General features: G+C 33.6%; 2 protein-coding genes across 2 annotated transcripts; one reads left to right on the top strand and one right to left on the bottom strand.

Moving 5' to 3' along the window:
- Positions 1-3287: 3287 nt before the first annotated feature.
- On the bottom strand, positions 3288-6453 carry LOC117326367 (glutathione peroxidase 7-like). Its single transcript, XM_033883090.1, has 4 exons — positions 6128-6453; positions 5079-5225; positions 4146-4260; positions 3288-3762 (listed from the first exon to the last, which is right to left on the bottom strand). The coding sequence occupies exons 1-4, from the start codon at positions 6446-6448 to the stop codon at positions 3563-3565; spliced, it is 783 nt and encodes a 260-aa protein (XP_033738981.1). The 5' UTR covers positions 6449-6453; the 3' UTR covers positions 3288-3562.
- A 130-nt stretch (positions 6454-6583) lies between these two features.
- LOC117326364 (cell division cycle protein 20 homolog) lies at positions 6584-17195 on the top strand. Its single transcript, XM_033883086.1, has 10 exons — positions 6584-6701; positions 7360-7783; positions 8281-8535; positions 9097-9222; positions 10712-10908; positions 11805-11899; positions 13327-13561; positions 15189-15314; positions 16010-16127; positions 16503-17195. Exons 2-10 carry the CDS (start codon positions 7519-7521, stop codon positions 16682-16684), a joined length of 1599 nt encoding a protein of 532 aa, XP_033738977.1. The 5' UTR covers positions 6584-6701; positions 7360-7518; the 3' UTR covers positions 16685-17195.
- Positions 17196-17544: the final 349 nt, after the last annotated feature.

The following is a 17544-nucleotide window of genomic DNA, read 5'->3' on the forward strand; positions in this document are numbered from 1 at the left end:
TGGTAATTTTCGCGGGGATTAAATTTCGCAATTTTCGCAGTCATAAAGATAGCGCGAAATTAATTACACGGTAAATATTTAACCTTAAGTTTAATCTCTGTGGCTGTATATTATACACAGGGCGATGTGTTTAACTGTTTACTGTCTTATTTCGATAAAGCGATGTTGTGCGAAATTTAATCCACGCGGACTGCTCAAAACCATGAGAACCGCGAAGTATTAGCACCATGCAAAATCAAACAGAATGTACACTGAATGGTTGGAGCCTGAAATGAAATTTTATACCCAGAACATAAAAAGTTTTGGCAAGCCGAAGTGGAAAGTTATCTTGGTTTATGTATGTTAGAAAACGGAGACTTTTTAAATTCCATCTGCCATGGATTTCCATCAGTATTGTAGAGTGTTAATAGAGAGTAACGATAACAATACAATTTGGTGAATTTTAGCAGACACCCCCCCCCCCCCCCCCCCCCCCCCCCCTCCTTTCCAATGTGAAATAATATGCGAAGAATGCAAAATGCAGAGATGATCAATTCTGTCAATAAGTGCATGACCTTAGCTGTTGATAGGATGTTAAACAATGCATACCAAACCAGGCCCAAAGTAAGAATTTTCAGTGAAAGTTTATATGCAGATCAGGCCCGAAGAAACGTTTTCTTTTAATGTAGGTCAAAAGGTTAAAATAAGGTGACAGTGACCTACATTTGGCACCTGTTAATGACACACCGTCTCACCTAGGTTGGCCAATGCCTTTGTGAATATCCAGTATATAGGAAATTAAGCAGGACATTTTTTTCTTTAACTAGGCCAAAAGGTCAATATATAGGTCAAAGACAAAATGTAGGTCAGAGTGATCCACGTTCGGTACAGGACACATTGCATCACCTAGGTGAACCCATGTCCCAAGTATGAGGTGACAAGTAGTGTAGGAAATATAGCACGAACTAACGTTTTACTTAATGTAGGTCTAAGGTCAAAGGTCAAAATGCAGGGTGACCTATTTTGATACAACACATACCTCCTCCTCACCTTAGTGAACCAATGACCCAAGTATGAAGTTCCAGTAACAAGAAGTGCAGGAGACAAGATAAAATGTGGAAAGATGGAAGGATGGAAAGATGGACCGACGGATAGACACAATGCAAAACTATAGTTCCCCTCACTGGCGATTTAAGGGGGGGGGGGGGGGGGGGGGGGGTGGGTGAAGAGGAGAAGGGCAAAATTAACAAAATGTGAAAAAAAAATCATTCCTGTAGATTCGGGTACATCAATTATTATGATTTCATTGAGCCAACCAAGATCAATATCAGTTATAATATTCTTTGCCGTTTCAAAAAGAAATCCTTAATTGACTGAGAACATCCTCTTTTTTCTGCCTAGCGCAATCAATATCTAACAAATATCATAGTCATTGATTTTCTTTATTTAACAAATACAAAACAAACATATACAAAATATTTTTTTTTTATATTTTGTCTGATGGGGTGGCAAGTTTAATTAATAGCACAATAACAACAAGCTTAACAGTAAACAAAGCACAGCATGTGATCTAGACACAAAACAAACAAATACATACATGTATATATAAGCAATGTATGTCATGATCAAAGTATAGGAATCCAGTCCTGTTAATATCATTATCAAGTTATAACAAAATGATCCTGTTAATATCATCATCAAAGTATCATAATCTGATCCTGTTAATATCATTATCTAGTTATAATAAAATGATCCTCTTAATATCATCATCAAGGTACAATAAATTGATCCTGTTAATATCATCATCAAGGATGATGATATATTCCGGGCTATATTTCCTATATTTCCAACCTAGGTGAGACGGTGTGTCATTAACAGGTGCCAAATGTAGGTCACTGTCACCTTATTTTAACCTTTTGACCTACGTTACAATACTCTTATAAGGTGTGTGAAACAAACAATTTGTATAGTGTAGCCATGTTGATTCATATTTCCCGGATAATTCAAGTCATATGATTATTATGCTGTATACATCACAACAAAATGTTTTTCTAAATCATTGTAAATAAACAAATCATAGGTTGAATAAACTTAACAATAAATTTAAAACATAAGTATGGCAAGTGATATTTTCAATGGCAAGTGATATTTTCAATATTGACTAGATTTAGGCATTGTAAAAAAGAAATGACACCTCTTGAATCATTATATGTCACAAGACAAAGTGATATAGCAACAAAGTTATAAGAGTAGTTATAAAAATGATGATTGTAATTGTATTACAATTGTATTACAATTGTTAATTATTACAATTAACAAATTTTCTGGATAATTATCATTTTTTTGAAAATAAAATTTGAAATAAATCTGAAAATTTCTCAAGGAAATAACTAAAATTCATATTCTCCTTCAGTTACACTCTATCAATCAAACAAACAAAATTTGTTTTAACATCAAGTGAAAATACATATGAAAAGACCAAAAAACAAGATATTATTCCCAATTAAAGTACACAAACTTAAGGGAAAAGAATTGAAATAAAAAAAAAAAAATCCCAACCATTAATGAAAAAACTATAAAATCAAATCTAACAAACAGGAAATATTATTATCAGATTAATCTAATGAAAATGAAATAGCCTATCTGTATTTTTTAGTTCTTGATACTTGAGTTGTTTACCTGTAGGTCTCCCACATTACTACCAATGACTCAATCCCCTCAATCGTTCATTTAAAGTTCAAATATTGTGAAATTTATATCAAATTAAAGTTTGAAGATTTCTCTACCAGAAAAATGATGTTATTGGATAGGTTTAATAGCATATAAGAGCTCAACAGTACTTGGAAGACAGTAACCCTGATATTTACAATGGACAGGGGAACCCCCACCTGGGGAATTCCCACCTTTTTACAGTACCCATTGCATGTGTTTTTTTATTCAGGAAATAGCTACAAACCTAAGAAACAAATTTTCGTCAGGGACTTGGTTCAGGTGAAACACCAGCTGATTGGCTAAATAGTTGTGCCAAGACATGTACTCAGGTTTAACTGTAAGTAAAATATCTGGCAAGCAATATTTTGAGATTCAATACGAAGCACATTAGCATGTCTAATGATACATGTATATATGATATGATGAGTATCAAGAGGCATGACCACGTTTGAAAAAGATTTATAAGCCAAATTAAGCCATACTAGGCTCCTAATTGGCAAAACAGTCTAAATTGCAATATACAGGATTTTGCTAAAGGGGCATAACTCACATGAAAAATCTGAAGTCACCCAAAAAAATGTCTTTGCGCAAAATTCAATTGGTCATTTTAGAAGATACATGTTTCTGAACAAGTTATGGTCTACAGACAGATGGACGGACAAACAAAACGATAGACAGACAATTTGATTCCAGTTAACTTCCTGATCAGTCAGAAGCCAAATCAATGCATTTCTAAACAGACCTATACTAACATGACAGAAAACAAGTTTTACAGCAACACTAATACACAATTGTATGCCATATATTTGATATGTGAGTAAATTTTGATCGACAGAAGCGTTGGACAAACATATATATTCCATTAAATCATTCACAATTCTCCTCCGTGAGGATCTAAAGTAGACTTAGATTCTGTAACCACAGTATCAGATTCATTATCCTCAACTGCTTGTTTAATATCTTCATAAATTTCTGCAACAGACACCCAAGGACCCCAGGCATTTAGTAAGTATCCATTTCGATCAACAAGGTACTTCCAGAAATTCCAATTTGGTGGTTCTCCAGTCTGTTCTGTAATTGCCATTAAAAAGATAATTATTTGATATGACAACATTCAGTTTGAAATGTTTTCTGATACTCCACAGGCAAAATGTCTTGTGGTAAATTTGACCTGAAAAAATATTCATATAAAATTCAGGTCAATTTCTTGATATGAATTGACTATTTTGATTAATTGCCCTTTCAGGTCAATTTTGAACAGAAAATATTGACCTGAATTTGACGTGAATTGAAAAGAAGTCATTTTGTCTTTAAATGATACAATTTTATCAAAATCTGTTTAAACTTTACATTGTGACTTTAACAACATAAATTATTAATACATTGTTTCTTTCTATTTGTTATCTTTCCAAAAAATTAAAACATTAAAATACTGTCTTTGCCACCTTTCTTACCTATGAGGTATTTCCATTCATCTGGCACATTGTCGTTGAGCACATTAACTTTGGCAAACATTGGAAAGTCAACTCTGTATGTGGACCTTGCAAACTTTTCTATTTCATAGTTGCTCTATAAAAAAGAAAATACAATGTAGATAATTCTTGTTATATGTCAACCATTCAAATGTTGGTGTTTATAACGAGGTTTTGTAAATCAGTGAGGAAAATGAAACATATCTTAGAAGTAAGTTATTTCATATACTCAAAAATGTGATAGCTTACAGGTTGGAAAGAAACATACATTGTACATAGATCTATAAGTCAGAATGTCACATGATGAGTATGCAGAATGTATAATTATTGAGAATGAGCCAAAACAAGATGGCCGTATTCAGTCCCATAATTATAAGAACGAATGTTACATACAAAATACAGAAGTTCAGCTGTCAACATGAAAAAATATGTGCAAACATGACATGTACATTTTACTGTTATTGAAGTGACTAAGTGAAAGAAACTCGTATCGTAACTGGCTATCAGCAAAACTATACCAAACTACAGGTGACAAAACAAAATATTACATATAAATGTAAATGTATTGACCAATCTTTTTACACTAAACTGATGGGTGAGAGCAGAGTTATAATGATTATATAATGTTGAAAAATATTGACCAAACTTTGCACCAAAAATGACAACTCACTTAATTCGTACACTCAGATAACTCGTAGTTTTCTTATGGTCCTGTCAACTTCGAGTTAACGAAGTTCCACTTTACTTTTTATTAACCTTAGATACACTCAAAATTTTGGAGTGTGATAATTATGTATGTAACTTTCGATTTTCTTATTTTTAATCAATCATAATTATATTTTTGTCACAGGTGTAGCAACTGTAAACATAAACATTTTTCTACAATTCACTAAAAAACATTTAAAAGTTTATTACAGCAGGTTCCTGGGCTCCAAACTGATTGCAAGGAAATGCCAGCACGGTGAAATCCTCCTTTCTGTAAAACTCCTGCAGTCTGACTAAGCCTTTATAATGATCATCTGTAAATCCACATTCTGATGCCACGTTGACAATGAGGGAAACCTTTAAAACAAAAGTTATTGTAATATACATGTAAACATATCAGTATTATGTAATATAATAAATAACACTGTCAACACATACTTTTTTATGAGATGACTAAACTCATAATTGATTATTAATTCCAATATATATATATCTATATGAAAATGACGATGAACATTTTATTCAATAATGTTTTCTAAAGTTTGATATATCTATAACAACTAGTTATGCACTGTAGAGCTAATTACTACTTCATTGTAAAGGGAAAATATGAATACACGTTTCAAATTTGGGAGCAAAACTCATCTAGTCATAGCAGAAAAACCAAATGCAACATGACATGGGTTTGGGAAACTACCCAAGTAACCAAACAATATCACTGCATGAGAATCCAGGTACATTTTGCCATTCAAAGGATTGATTATAGCTCCTGTCAGATTAATAGTCAAAGTTATGAAAGTATCATTTTAATTCTTTCTCAAAAACAAAACTGCATTTGAAAGTAAAAATACTTCACTTAAATTAGTTTTATGTATAAATAGAGAATTATTTTCATAATATGAAAAACGAATGACATTAGTTGATTTGTGCTTTAGGCTAGTAAATTTGATCAGTGAAGTGGTCTTTACTGGAAAATGATAAATAATTTGTTGTAATGCAATATCATTTTTACAGAAAAAAATATATATTTAAAGTCTACATTTGTCTTATATCTGAAATTATAATGACTATAAGTGCTAAAACAGCAGTAATCATTGGAAATATATAGAGGGTACTGTAAATGTATATGATTTCACAATAATATATTTTATATTATTTATTTACCATTGTAAATTACTAAATTAATAATAAAAATCGGCCTACGCATGCTATCTAGATCTACATGTATGCTGAAACATCATTTTCGGTGCATGATGTACCTTTCCTCTGTATTGTTCTAATGAAATGGGATTTCCAGTTATGTCAGTAGTATTAAATGAGTAAAAGTCTTTCTCTTCTGTTTCAAAATTAGTGTCATCAGCATTTAATTCGATTTCGTCGTCTGCATTTGTTGTCTCTTCATCTGTTGTTGACGTTTCCGAAGTACTGCTTTCACTTTCATCGAGTGCATCTGTTGCAGTAAACTTCAGTATAGATACAAGTATGACGGTAACTGCAAACCATCTCAAAAATGTCTTAAATGCTGTTTTTTTCTTAAACATGTTATTCTGCAACGTGTTAATGTTGTTGACGGAAGCCATTTTTGTTCTTGGTCTCGCCAATTATCGCAAATGGCGAGATATACGCGAGAAAGCAACTTCAAATATTTCGGCCAATCAAACGCCGTATTGTTCACCCAATCAAGAAAATGATTGGTCAATATTTACAGCGGCAATATCAAATACGAAAACAGCAACAACCTGCTCAGACTTGAAAACCATACGAACAACATTTAGTGGAACCAATGTTTTAATCCTATTGATGTGACTTGAAAGACGTGAATAAGCAAGAACCGTAAGTATTAAAAGGATTTTGCCTCCATTTTAAGTACAATTTTTTGAGATCGCATAAAAAAGTCTGGTGGTGTCCTTGTCAAATTGACAACATTCTTTTTCAATGTTTACTGTAATAACGTTAATGGCGATTTGTGAGCATTTTAACTCATAATGTTACGAGTACGATATTTCAACTCCGACAAAACTGGTGTATATTGGAAAGAACAGTCATGTTTAGGAACTTTATGGCGGTCCTACATGTTTTAATTTGTCGTGATTTGTGTCACAGCACATACTGTACAGGTACGATACTTGATTGACGTGAGACCGGGGTAAGCGATAATAATTAAATGTATTTTACGCCCGTTTTGTTACCCGACGACTGATACTGGAAAATGTACTGTAAAAATATAGACTGTAAAAATGTAGTAGGTTTTGTTATATCCACAATATTATTAATTTTAATTTAGATATATATATACAGTAAGCCTAAATGATCATAAAATCTATTTATATTTTACAATACATGTGTCATTATGAGCAGAAAAGGCCAATTTGTAATTATTACAACAATTATGTATTAAACACACAATAAAAAGTTTTGTATTATATATATATTTTTTCTATTATATTCACTTGTGTAGAAAATCTAAAGTATAATGTTTTGATTATTTCAGATGAAACATCAACAAATATGACAAGAATGGACCATTAACATTTCAATATAAAGAGTTAGACCTTCCAGCATTAAACAAAAACAACAACCAAAAACAAAAACTTTTTTGATTTCATGAAAAGCCAGCACAGGAATTATTATAGATTAGTGGTTATTGACTATGTCACACTTTAACTTTGAAAACGAGCTTAACAGTGTATTGAGAATGGATGCACCAATATCTAAAGGGCCAACGATGCGTTGGCAGAAGCGGATGGACACTCACCCAGATGGTAACATTTCTGTGAACAGTTCTCTAAATGCCAGTACCAGTACGACAACAGCCACAAGTAAAACTCCTATGAAGAATTTAAATAGATCTGTCAATAACCCTAATCCCAAAACGCCGTCAGCAGGGTCTGGAGGCAAGACACCGAAATCTGGAGGTAACTTACAGTGTGTTCAAATGATTGTATAGATCTGCATTATAGATCGATCTTCAAATTAGTGTTGAGTAGGACATCCTATGGCCAACAATTCTTACAGTTTTTTTTAAATGTCAAATTCTTTTAGACACTCCATACGTAATCATGATAAATGATAGATATGGGTGATGAAAGTTTTCATATTGAAATTGTTATTTCGGAAAATGATATCCACTCAAATGTTAAATTTTCATTAAAAAAAACGAAGCTATTATATAACTCTGACACTTTCACCCATTAGATCAAGCTAAAGTAGAACTTTATGTAGAAAGAATTTTGAATGTTGTGCTTTGTTTAGATTTTACCTACATAGTTTACATGATGGAACATAACATTTTCATCAGCCAATATGGTTGGATATTTTCAAAATAAAAATTATAGGGCATGTGTATCAATTATATTCTTGTACAGTTTTGTTCACATTTCAATATTAAAGCGATATTTTTTTATTACTTTAGGCAAAACGAAAACTCCAGGAAAAGCTCCAAAGACACCCAGTGGTGGAGACCGCTTTATTCCAAGTCGGAGTTCCTCGCAGTATGACTTGGGTCACTTTAAGATTATGAACAGTAATGTTAACACTGATGATGCAGAACTATTAAGTCCTTCCCAGAAGGAATACCAAAAAGTTATGAGTGAAAACCTCAACGGCACAGACGTGGAAGCAGGAAAAGTTTTATCCTACCAAACCAAGGCTCCTACAGCACCCGCTGGTACATAGGTTTTCTGTCACAAATTTTAGTTTACAACACACTGACAGACATATATTATACAGTTAACATTGTTTCATGCCAGTCAACAGTTAAAACTCTTCCCCCAGTTGTTGGGACCAACCCGATGAACTGTTTCCCGAGGCCGCAGGTCTGTTTCCACTTACCCTACCCTGCATTTTTATGCTTTCCCTGAAGGTTTTTTTTGGACCATTTTCAAGGAAGGACTATTAAATTAATGATTTCTTGTCTATATAACCTTAGCAAAATTTAAAAAATAGAAGATTTGCCTCCCTACCTAGTACCTACCCTTTTTTATCTGGCATGTTAATGGAAACACATGTATTATTAAGAGTCAAAAACAAGCATATTTTATTTGAAAGTACAAATTTGATATTAAATGATTGAAAGTTATATTATTCCTTGCTCCAAATTTTAATTTAGTGTATAATTTAGGCACCAGCAGGTGAGGATTATGGCTAGAAAAATATTTCTGTTATCAATATTTATTTTCTATTGTTTTCTGGTATTGTCGCTCCTACAATGAACTTGTGATTTTTACAGGGTTCCAGAACCATCTGCGCGTCGTGTACAGTAAAACCCCGGCCAGCACAGCCAAGAAGACAACACGCAATATACCTCAAGTCCCTGAGCGCATCCTTGATGCACCTGACATCCTGGATGATTATTGTAAGATTTTAGTCATTTTGTATTTTGTCAAGATTCATATATGTTAGGGACATATACCATCAGTACAATTCAGAGGTTTGTAGGTAGAATTCCCCACTGATGGTGTTTTCCCCCTTTGAATAAATACAAATTCACCATCAAGAAAAAAATCCTATAAAACGGGAAATTCTCCAAATTACGAAATATGTAATTCAATAATAATTGCAGAGAATAGCTTAAAATGCTGGGGGGGAAAATCCTGTCAACAATGACAACATGGTACGGCCTCCATGGAATTATGCTTTACATGTAAGGAACACTGGATACAAGTAAGATAATACACCAGTGTGTTGTGCATGTGATGCTCAATTCACAGTGGAGCATTTTTTAATAGAATGTTCCGATTTCAAGCACATTCGTGATAAATACTTTCGAGTCCCGGATATGAAAACCCTTTTTAGTTCCGTGGATTCGAAAACAATAATTAGCTACTTGAAAGAAATCGATCTATTCTATAGACTTTGATGTCTTTTATGTTACTCTCTTTGACGTTCTATTTATATCACAAAGTACACATAATCTATTCATACATATATATATATTACCATTTTTAACCAACTTTTTTATCATAATGATCTAAATATACAATACGAATGCTTTTAAAAATGACAAATTTTATCTGATTTTAATGTTAGAAATAAAAAACAATAGTATATTTTTTGGCCCTAAATGACCCTAGTTGTCAATGGGCCGTAAACATAAACGTACAAACAAACATAGATAATACATAATCCCATTTATTTTTCCACTGACAGGTCAGCTTGCTAATAAAATGGAGTAGTGTCTTATTTACAATGTATTTCCAATGTCATAATGATATATTATTTTTTAGTTTAATGAAAAAAATTGAAATACAAATCAAAACTACACTCTAGGAGCACTGGGGCTCAGTAGTTAACTTGAAACACTCAATTCAACCTGTCATTTCGTGGCTATTTAAATTTGTAATTTTGTACAAATGATGATTGTTAAATTGTTAAATTGTTCAGTGTATCGTGTATACACATCAGAAATGGTGCTGTCTGTAGTATCATATTGTTTTTGTACCAGACAATATACAGTCGGAAATTTTGTGTTCTTGTAAAAACATCCCTTTTGAAGGATTTCACACTCTCTGGATGTTTACTAGATTGAATATTTAAAAATTATAATGAAACAAATTGATATGAAATTGTCATATGGCAAAAATTTTAGATTTTATGTGCAGCAAAATTGTAGAATTAGAAACAAAATGGGGCTCAGAGTGTACTGGATTTCAAGTCATCCCCTTAAAAATACAATATTTAAGAATTTGGGGGATTTTGATGATTTCACTGGGGAAAAAACAAACATACACAAATTTGGGGATGAAGAACATTTGTCTACTAGAAAAATATAGAGTTGACATGCTGACACAATTGTAGTAAAAACTGTTTACGAATCATCCAACTAATCATTGTACATGCTTCAGACCTAAACCTGTTGGACTGGTCGGTCAACAATCATCTTGCTGTCTGTCTGGGTGGAAGTGTGTACCTGTGGAACGCTGCGTCTGGTGATATCAACCAACTCTGTCAGATGGAGACAGCCGATGAGTATATTGGGGCAGTGGCCTGGATCAAGGAAGGGAATTACCTGGCTGTAGGCACGAGTAACGGAGAAGTCCAGGTAAAATCAGAGAGATATTGTAAAAAAAAAAAAAAATTTTTTTTTTTTTTTTCTGAAATAGGATACCAAATGATGCTTCATTCATCCTTTGATAAAGCTAACATGCATGTAGAGGGAAAGTTGAAAAAAAAAATAACCAAAAAATAATGGTCTGCATTTATAAATTAGACAAGAAAAATATTTAAAGAGAAACTGGGTTTTTCCTACAACTACTGTCTAGGGCATCTAGTTGACCCTTGACTTTTAGCAATTTCAGAAGTCAGATCACTATTTCTCAAAAATTTTGAAGGGTCAAAACATATGTCATATATGTCCCTCCAATATCAAGAGTTAAATATGATATTTGGGAGTCAAAAACATGATCTCAAGGGTCTCTTGAAAGTCCTCTACAACACTGGTTAACTTGGTAAGTTTATATCAATGGGAAGGGAGATAACACATGTACAGAAAACTTGACAGGAAGAACTTGGGAAATGGAAACACACTTTTTTACCCATCCTGTACAGCTAACACAATTTAACTGATTTGAAAACAGCATGCAGCAATCAGTTTACAGGTCAAATAATCAATGAAGAATTGTTTTTCAAATGGTTCTAATTCAGCCATAAACTACTATATTTTAAAAGCAGTCAGCAGAAATTTTGAAGGTATGACAATGTAAGAAGTGTCACGTTTAGAATTACTAAAACCTTCAAGACAAAATTAAAAAAAAACTTTTATAAATTTGCAAGTCCATGCACGGGACTAGAGAGAAATTTTACAGTCCTGATGTGTGTGCACCATGTGTAAGCTTCTCAGAAATTTCCTTAAGTGACTTTTAATTATTTTGAAACTTTGAAATGTTGTGTGGAGTTGTGTGGAATGTGAAGTATATATTTGTAACTCGTGTTACACAGTTGTGGGACGTGGTGGCTACCAAGAGATTGAGGAACATGACGGGACATTCTGCAAGAGTTGGATCCCTGTCCTGGAACTCCTACATCCTCAGCAGGTATGTCCTAATTCGTCCCAGATTTAATGGAGAACCCCAAAAAGGTATCTAATTCACCGATTATAGACCTTACCCGATTAGATTCAACTGAGAATTCCAAAAAAACAATCTAGATAAACCGATTATAGACCTAACCGGATTAGATTGAATGGGGAACCCCAAAAACGTACCAAGATAGTAGATACATGTACACAGATTTTAGACCTGACCTAATCAGATTCAATGGGGGAATTCCTAAAACATTCCTAGATACGCAGATTATAGACCTACCAAACCTAATTATACAGTGAAAACCCCCAAAACATGCCTAGTTAAACAGGTTATTCAAAATAATGGATACATGTAATAAGATTTGGTTTCAATCTTCTCTGACATTTTGTCGATGGTAATGAAGAGAGAAAAAAAATCTTTTATATTTTCCCAACTTTATTCTGGTGATTTAAGACCGTATGGGCTAAGATTTTAATTAGAAATTAAAGTATTCAATCTTATTTGGGAAATGGCACAGCTTTTAAAGGTATAGTACTCATTGCCAATGTAATAATATCAGATGTCCCACATAGATACACATTGTCTCCAAATGTCTATTACTTCTTTACTGACTTGATTTGACAGTCTTAGTCAGTCATTTATTTTTGTCTACATCAGCACATCAGCTTCCCACTGGATTTGAGAACCTTTTATGGAAGCCTCATTTGCATGTTATCTTGTCCTTTCGAAGATTTAAATAAGTCAGGGATCTCTATATTTATGTAAAATTACACATTTTCTGGAACCCAGTGTTACTTTATATTTAGTTACGGATATAGGCAGTCTTCAATTTGTACTTTGTAAAGTTTCTGCAGTTAAATCAGAAAATTATGATTTGCTTCGGCGATGACCACCTTTAATATACAGGTGAAGTAATTGGTTTAAAAACCTGTTAGAATATTGCAATGATTATGTAGTAACAATAATGTTCAGTTGGTAGTCCAATGTCCAGTTGGTAGGGATCAATCTAGGGATTTTTTACTACTGTTTATGGGTAGTTTTCCCTCAGGATTTTGTTCCATTTTCCCCCTCAGACTTCTGTCAAATTCACTGAAATATTGTATTTTCTCTCATTTTTATTGGAATAATATTCCCAAGTATTCTAGATTTGCTTTCCAAATCAACCATTTGCTGTTTTTACTTGGAAAATCTGTTTTAAAGCAAAAAACTGAAACTTTGTGATGTTTAAATTTCCCCTATTCAGAACATATTTTCCCCTATGACCCAAAAAGGGTAGTTTCCCCTAAATTCTAGATTAATCCCTGCTCTAGGAATAATGTTTGATATTAGAATTCAGAAATTGTATTGTAGATGTAAAATCTTAAAGAATATTAATTACTGGAACTCAAACATTGCTTTTAATACTGAAATAAATCTACATGTATTTTTCTTTGCAGTGGGTCCAGAAGTGGTGCCATACACCACCACGATGTGCGGGTCCCAAACCATCATATCGGTACATTACAAGGCCACAACCAGGAAGTGTGTGGCCTGAAGTGGGCCCCGGACGGGAAGTTTCTGGCCAGTGGCGGTAACGACAATCTCCTCAACATCTGGGGAGCACAGGCAGGAGGTTTTATCACAGAGAATCAGCCCCTCTACACATTCTCACAGCATCAAGCTGCAGTTAAGGTATTACAGCGACTCGGGACACAATGTTAGGGATTCACAGTTAAGGTATTACAGCGACTCGGGACACAATGTTAGGGATTCACAGTTAAGGTATTACAGCGACTCGGGACACAATGTTAGGGATTCACAGTTAAGGTATTACAGCGACTCGGGACACAATGTTAGGGATTCACAGTTAAGGTATTACAGCGACTCGGGACACAATGTTAGGGATTCACAGTTAAGGTAATACAGCGACTCGGGACACAATGTTAGGGATTCACAGTTAAGGTAATACAGCGATTCGGGACACAATGTTAGGGATTCACAGTTAAGGTAATACAGCGATTCGGGACACAATGTTAGGGATTCACAGTTAAGGTATTACAGCGACTCGGGACACAATGTTAGGGATTCACAGTTAAGGTAATACAGCGATTCGGGACACAATGTTAGGGATTCACAGTTAAGGTAATACAGCGACTCCGACGAAAATGTTAGGGATCCGCAGTCAAGATATTAGAAAATGTTAGGGATTCACAGTTAAGGTATTAAAGCGACTCGTACAGAAATGTTAGGGATCCTCAGTCGAGGTATTAAAGCGACTCGTACAGAAATGTTAGGGATCCGCAGTCGAGGTATTAAAGCGACTCGTACAGAAATGTTAGGGATCCGCAGTCGAGGTATTAAAGCGACTCGTACAGAAATGTTAGGGATCCGCAGTCGAGGTATTAAAGCGACTCGTACAGAAATGTTAGGGATCCTCAGTCGAGGTATTAAAGCGACTCGTACAGAAATGTTAGGGAGCCTCAGTCGAGGTATTAAAGCGACTCGTACAGAAATGTTAGGGATCCTCAGTCGAGGTATTAAAGTGACTCGTACAGAAATGTTAGGGATCCTCAGTCAAAATATTTAAGTGACTCAGACACAAATGTTAAGGATCCTCAGTCGAGGTATTAAAGGGACTCGGACACAAATGTTAGGGATCCTCAGTCGAGATATTTAAGTGATTCAGACACAAATGTTAGGGATCCTCAGTCGAGGTATTAAAACGACTTAAAAAATATATATATTAGAAACCTTCAGCTTTCATATAAATTTTTGATTTTGTACTATTTTATAGAGTGATGAGTGTACTTCCCACTAATTTATATTTTGTTAAATTTTAAGTAATTATCAAGGAAGTAATTTGTTTATATTCCTATTTGTTTTGGATATTAAAGGCCAAACAAAAATTAGATTTGTTTCTGATTACTTATAATCTAATGTTTTTGTGCTTTCCATAATAATTTTCCTACATTTCTTCATTTTATCAAATAAAAAACTGGTTTCAAAATTTGTATGTAAACTATTTTCATATGTACAATACATTTATGTATCACTGGTAGGTATCATAAAAATTCCTGTCTACAAATTCTTGTGATCAAAATTCTAAATAAGTCATCAAATATAAAAATATACTTGTTCTTTTTCTATTGATTATGACATGGCAAGCTGTAAAAACGTTGATTTTTTTCTTAAATTTAGACTCAACTGACCTATCTATGATCAATGTCATCCAAACTGATCTCTGTATATTATGTAATATACAATTATAATGTTTGTATGTGGTGAAAGTTGTAAAGAGCGTCCCCCATTTTCTCTTTAGGCATTAGCCTGGTGTCCTTGGCAGTCTGGCTTATTGGCCAGTGGCGGTGGCACTGCTGACCGACACATCCGGTTCTGGAATTGTAACACGGGAGCTTGTCTACAGAGTATAGACACCAAATCTCAGGTAATTTTCTAAGAAGCTACTGTTCTTACTATGTCATTTAATTCTATTGATATTACTCTCAATTTTTTTAAACTGGGTAGTGTATGAGTATGTGATTCACATGGAAAACAAATAATTATTTCCATTTCATTGAAATTATATGAAATTATTTTGGATTTTCTTTTTTTTTTTTTAGCAAGTCTACATGAACAGTTGATTTGTGTAACAGCTTTTCCAGTAAAATTTAATATAAAATTTCTGTGAGTGGGGATTCTGGAAAATGAATCAATCATTTTGGTATTGTTTGAAAAACTTGGGACTTTCCACTGTGTAACCATGATATAGTATAGTATCAATTGTGAGGTCACAAAAGAATTTAGAGGAATACTCTAAAATATCCTATTTTTCATATATCAAAATCATATAAAAAATTATAATATTTTCACTTGTGTGTCCATTAAACATATCTAAGGTACCTGGGTATGTGATATTGAAATAGAATTAACATTTCTGAGATTTTTGAAATGTAAGATTCTCAAAAGATATTACCGAGTATCACTATGTCGAGTGTTTTCAATGATTAGGCTGTAATAACAAATAGAAAAATTCCTATAAAACCACTCAAAAGTCAAAACAATCTCCAGCAAGAAGCTTTTGATATAAATTACTCTAGCATTTTTTATGAATTCATAAATATCTTATTCATCCTTACCCAGGTGTGTGCTCTGCAGTGGTCGAAAGATTACAAAGAATTGATTTCAAGTCATGGATTTGCTCTCAACCAACTCACCATTTGGAAGTATCCAGTCATGTCAAAGGTGGCAGAATTAACCGGTATGTAGTTGTCTGAATTTGGTTTTATACAAGGGCTTGTTAAAATTTCTTTATACACTCTGCTTGGCTTTCAGTAGACCTTGATATTTAGTATTTTCAAAAGTCAAATCACAAAAATGCAAAGTCCAGATATATTTCAATTGGACATTGTCCTTATAACAAAAACTGAAGTCAAATTTAATCCTTGGGGTCAAAAACATACTCTCAATGGTCAAATTAAATTCTGTTCTGAAAAAATAAAGATTAATCTGTAAAAAAAAAAAAAAAAATCTTGATTAAATGGTTTGATGACAGTAAAATATATTTAAGTAACATATATATACAATCTTTTAACTTCTCAGTATAAATTTATAAAATCATTGTTTTCTTACCTAGGTCACACGGCTAGAGTGTTACATATGGCCATGTCTCCTGATGGCTCCACAGTCGTGTCAGCCGGAGCAGACGAAACACTCCGACTCTGGAAATGTTTCCAAGTGGACGAACAGAAGAAGAAAGTGCAGGCCTCATCAACAAAGGATGCAAAGAGCAAACTTTCAATGACATCCATCAGATGATTCTTTGTTAAACAAAACATGCTATTGTGTTCTTACCTTTCACCCCCGAAATTAGGGAAATGGACCATACCGTTGTTGTTTTGGATACTGCCTAAGAGATATTTGAGGGGTGGAAGGACCAGTATTCTCATTTTGCCAACCTGTGTTTGGCAAATTTGATGGTATATTGGAATATGCCACTATGGTGCTGCCAAAGTGTTTGGCGACATTCTCACTCTAAAACTATCCTTTCTCATGTTGTGTGGAAGTATGTGCCTGAAAAAATTCTTTATGTTTACAATGATATTTGTTACCAATGTTCAACTGCTAATATCATTAACCCATACAAATAATATACCTTAGAACTCAAAAATCCTCTGTTGTGCAAATATTAATTCTTGCATTTGATTAATTCATTTATCAATCATGTTCTTTAGATTTTGGTATAAGAAGGTAACATAAATGTCAATTTTCTAGATAATGGCTATTCCAGCAAAATATTTACTCTTATCAGAGGACTCTAGAAAAAAAACCATACTGTACGCGTACGTGACATGCTGGAGTAAATGCAGTCTATGCGTGGTATATACTATTATGATGTTCACTTCTCTGAGTGGTACAAGTTCAACAAACCCCCGAGTCCTACCGTTGGGTAGATAATTTATTGGAAGAGCCCTTCGCTACATTTTGGGTTAATCTAGCAGAGTAAGGAGGATCTGAGCCGGGGACTATTTATTTATACAGGGACCCTGGTTATATAATATTTCAAATAACTACAGGTCTATATTAAATTACTCTTGCTATATGCTGATAAAAGTTGCTCATGGATTAATATCACAAAATAGTGACTAAATAATCTTTGGAAAATGTCATTGATATAT

Source organism: Pecten maximus, chromosome 4 (genome assembly GCF_902652985.1).
Source record: "Pecten maximus chromosome 4, xPecMax1.1, whole genome shotgun sequence".
Lineage (NCBI taxonomy): Eukaryota > Metazoa > Mollusca > Bivalvia > Pectinida > Pectinidae > Pecten > Pecten maximus.

Excerpts from the sequence above, each read along its gene's own strand:
- LOC117326364 (XM_033883086.1), top strand. The coding sequence starts at position 7,519 with ATGTCACACTTTAACTTTGAAAACGAGCTTAACAGTGTATTGAGAATG. Across the intron at positions 9,223-10,711 it reads TGACATCCTGGATGATTATT|ACCTAAACCTGTTGGACTGG; the intron begins GTAAGATTTTAG and ends TACATGCTTCAG. Across the intron at positions 11,900-13,326 it reads AACTCCTACATCCTCAGCAG|TGGGTCCAGAAGTGGTGCCA; the intron begins GTATGTCCTAAT and ends TTTTCTTTGCAG.
- LOC117326367 (XM_033883090.1), bottom strand. The coding sequence starts at position 6,448 with ATGGCTTCCGTCAACAACATTAACACGTTGCAGAATAACATGTTTAAG. Across the intron at positions 4,261-5,078 it reads TTGGAGCCCAGGAACCTGCT|AGCAACTATGAAATAGAAAA; the intron begins GTAATAAACTTT and ends TCTTTTTTATAG. Across the intron at positions 3,763-4,145 it reads TGAATGGAAATACCTCATAG|AACAGACTGGAGAACCACCA; the intron begins GTAAGAAAGGTG and ends TGGCAATTACAG.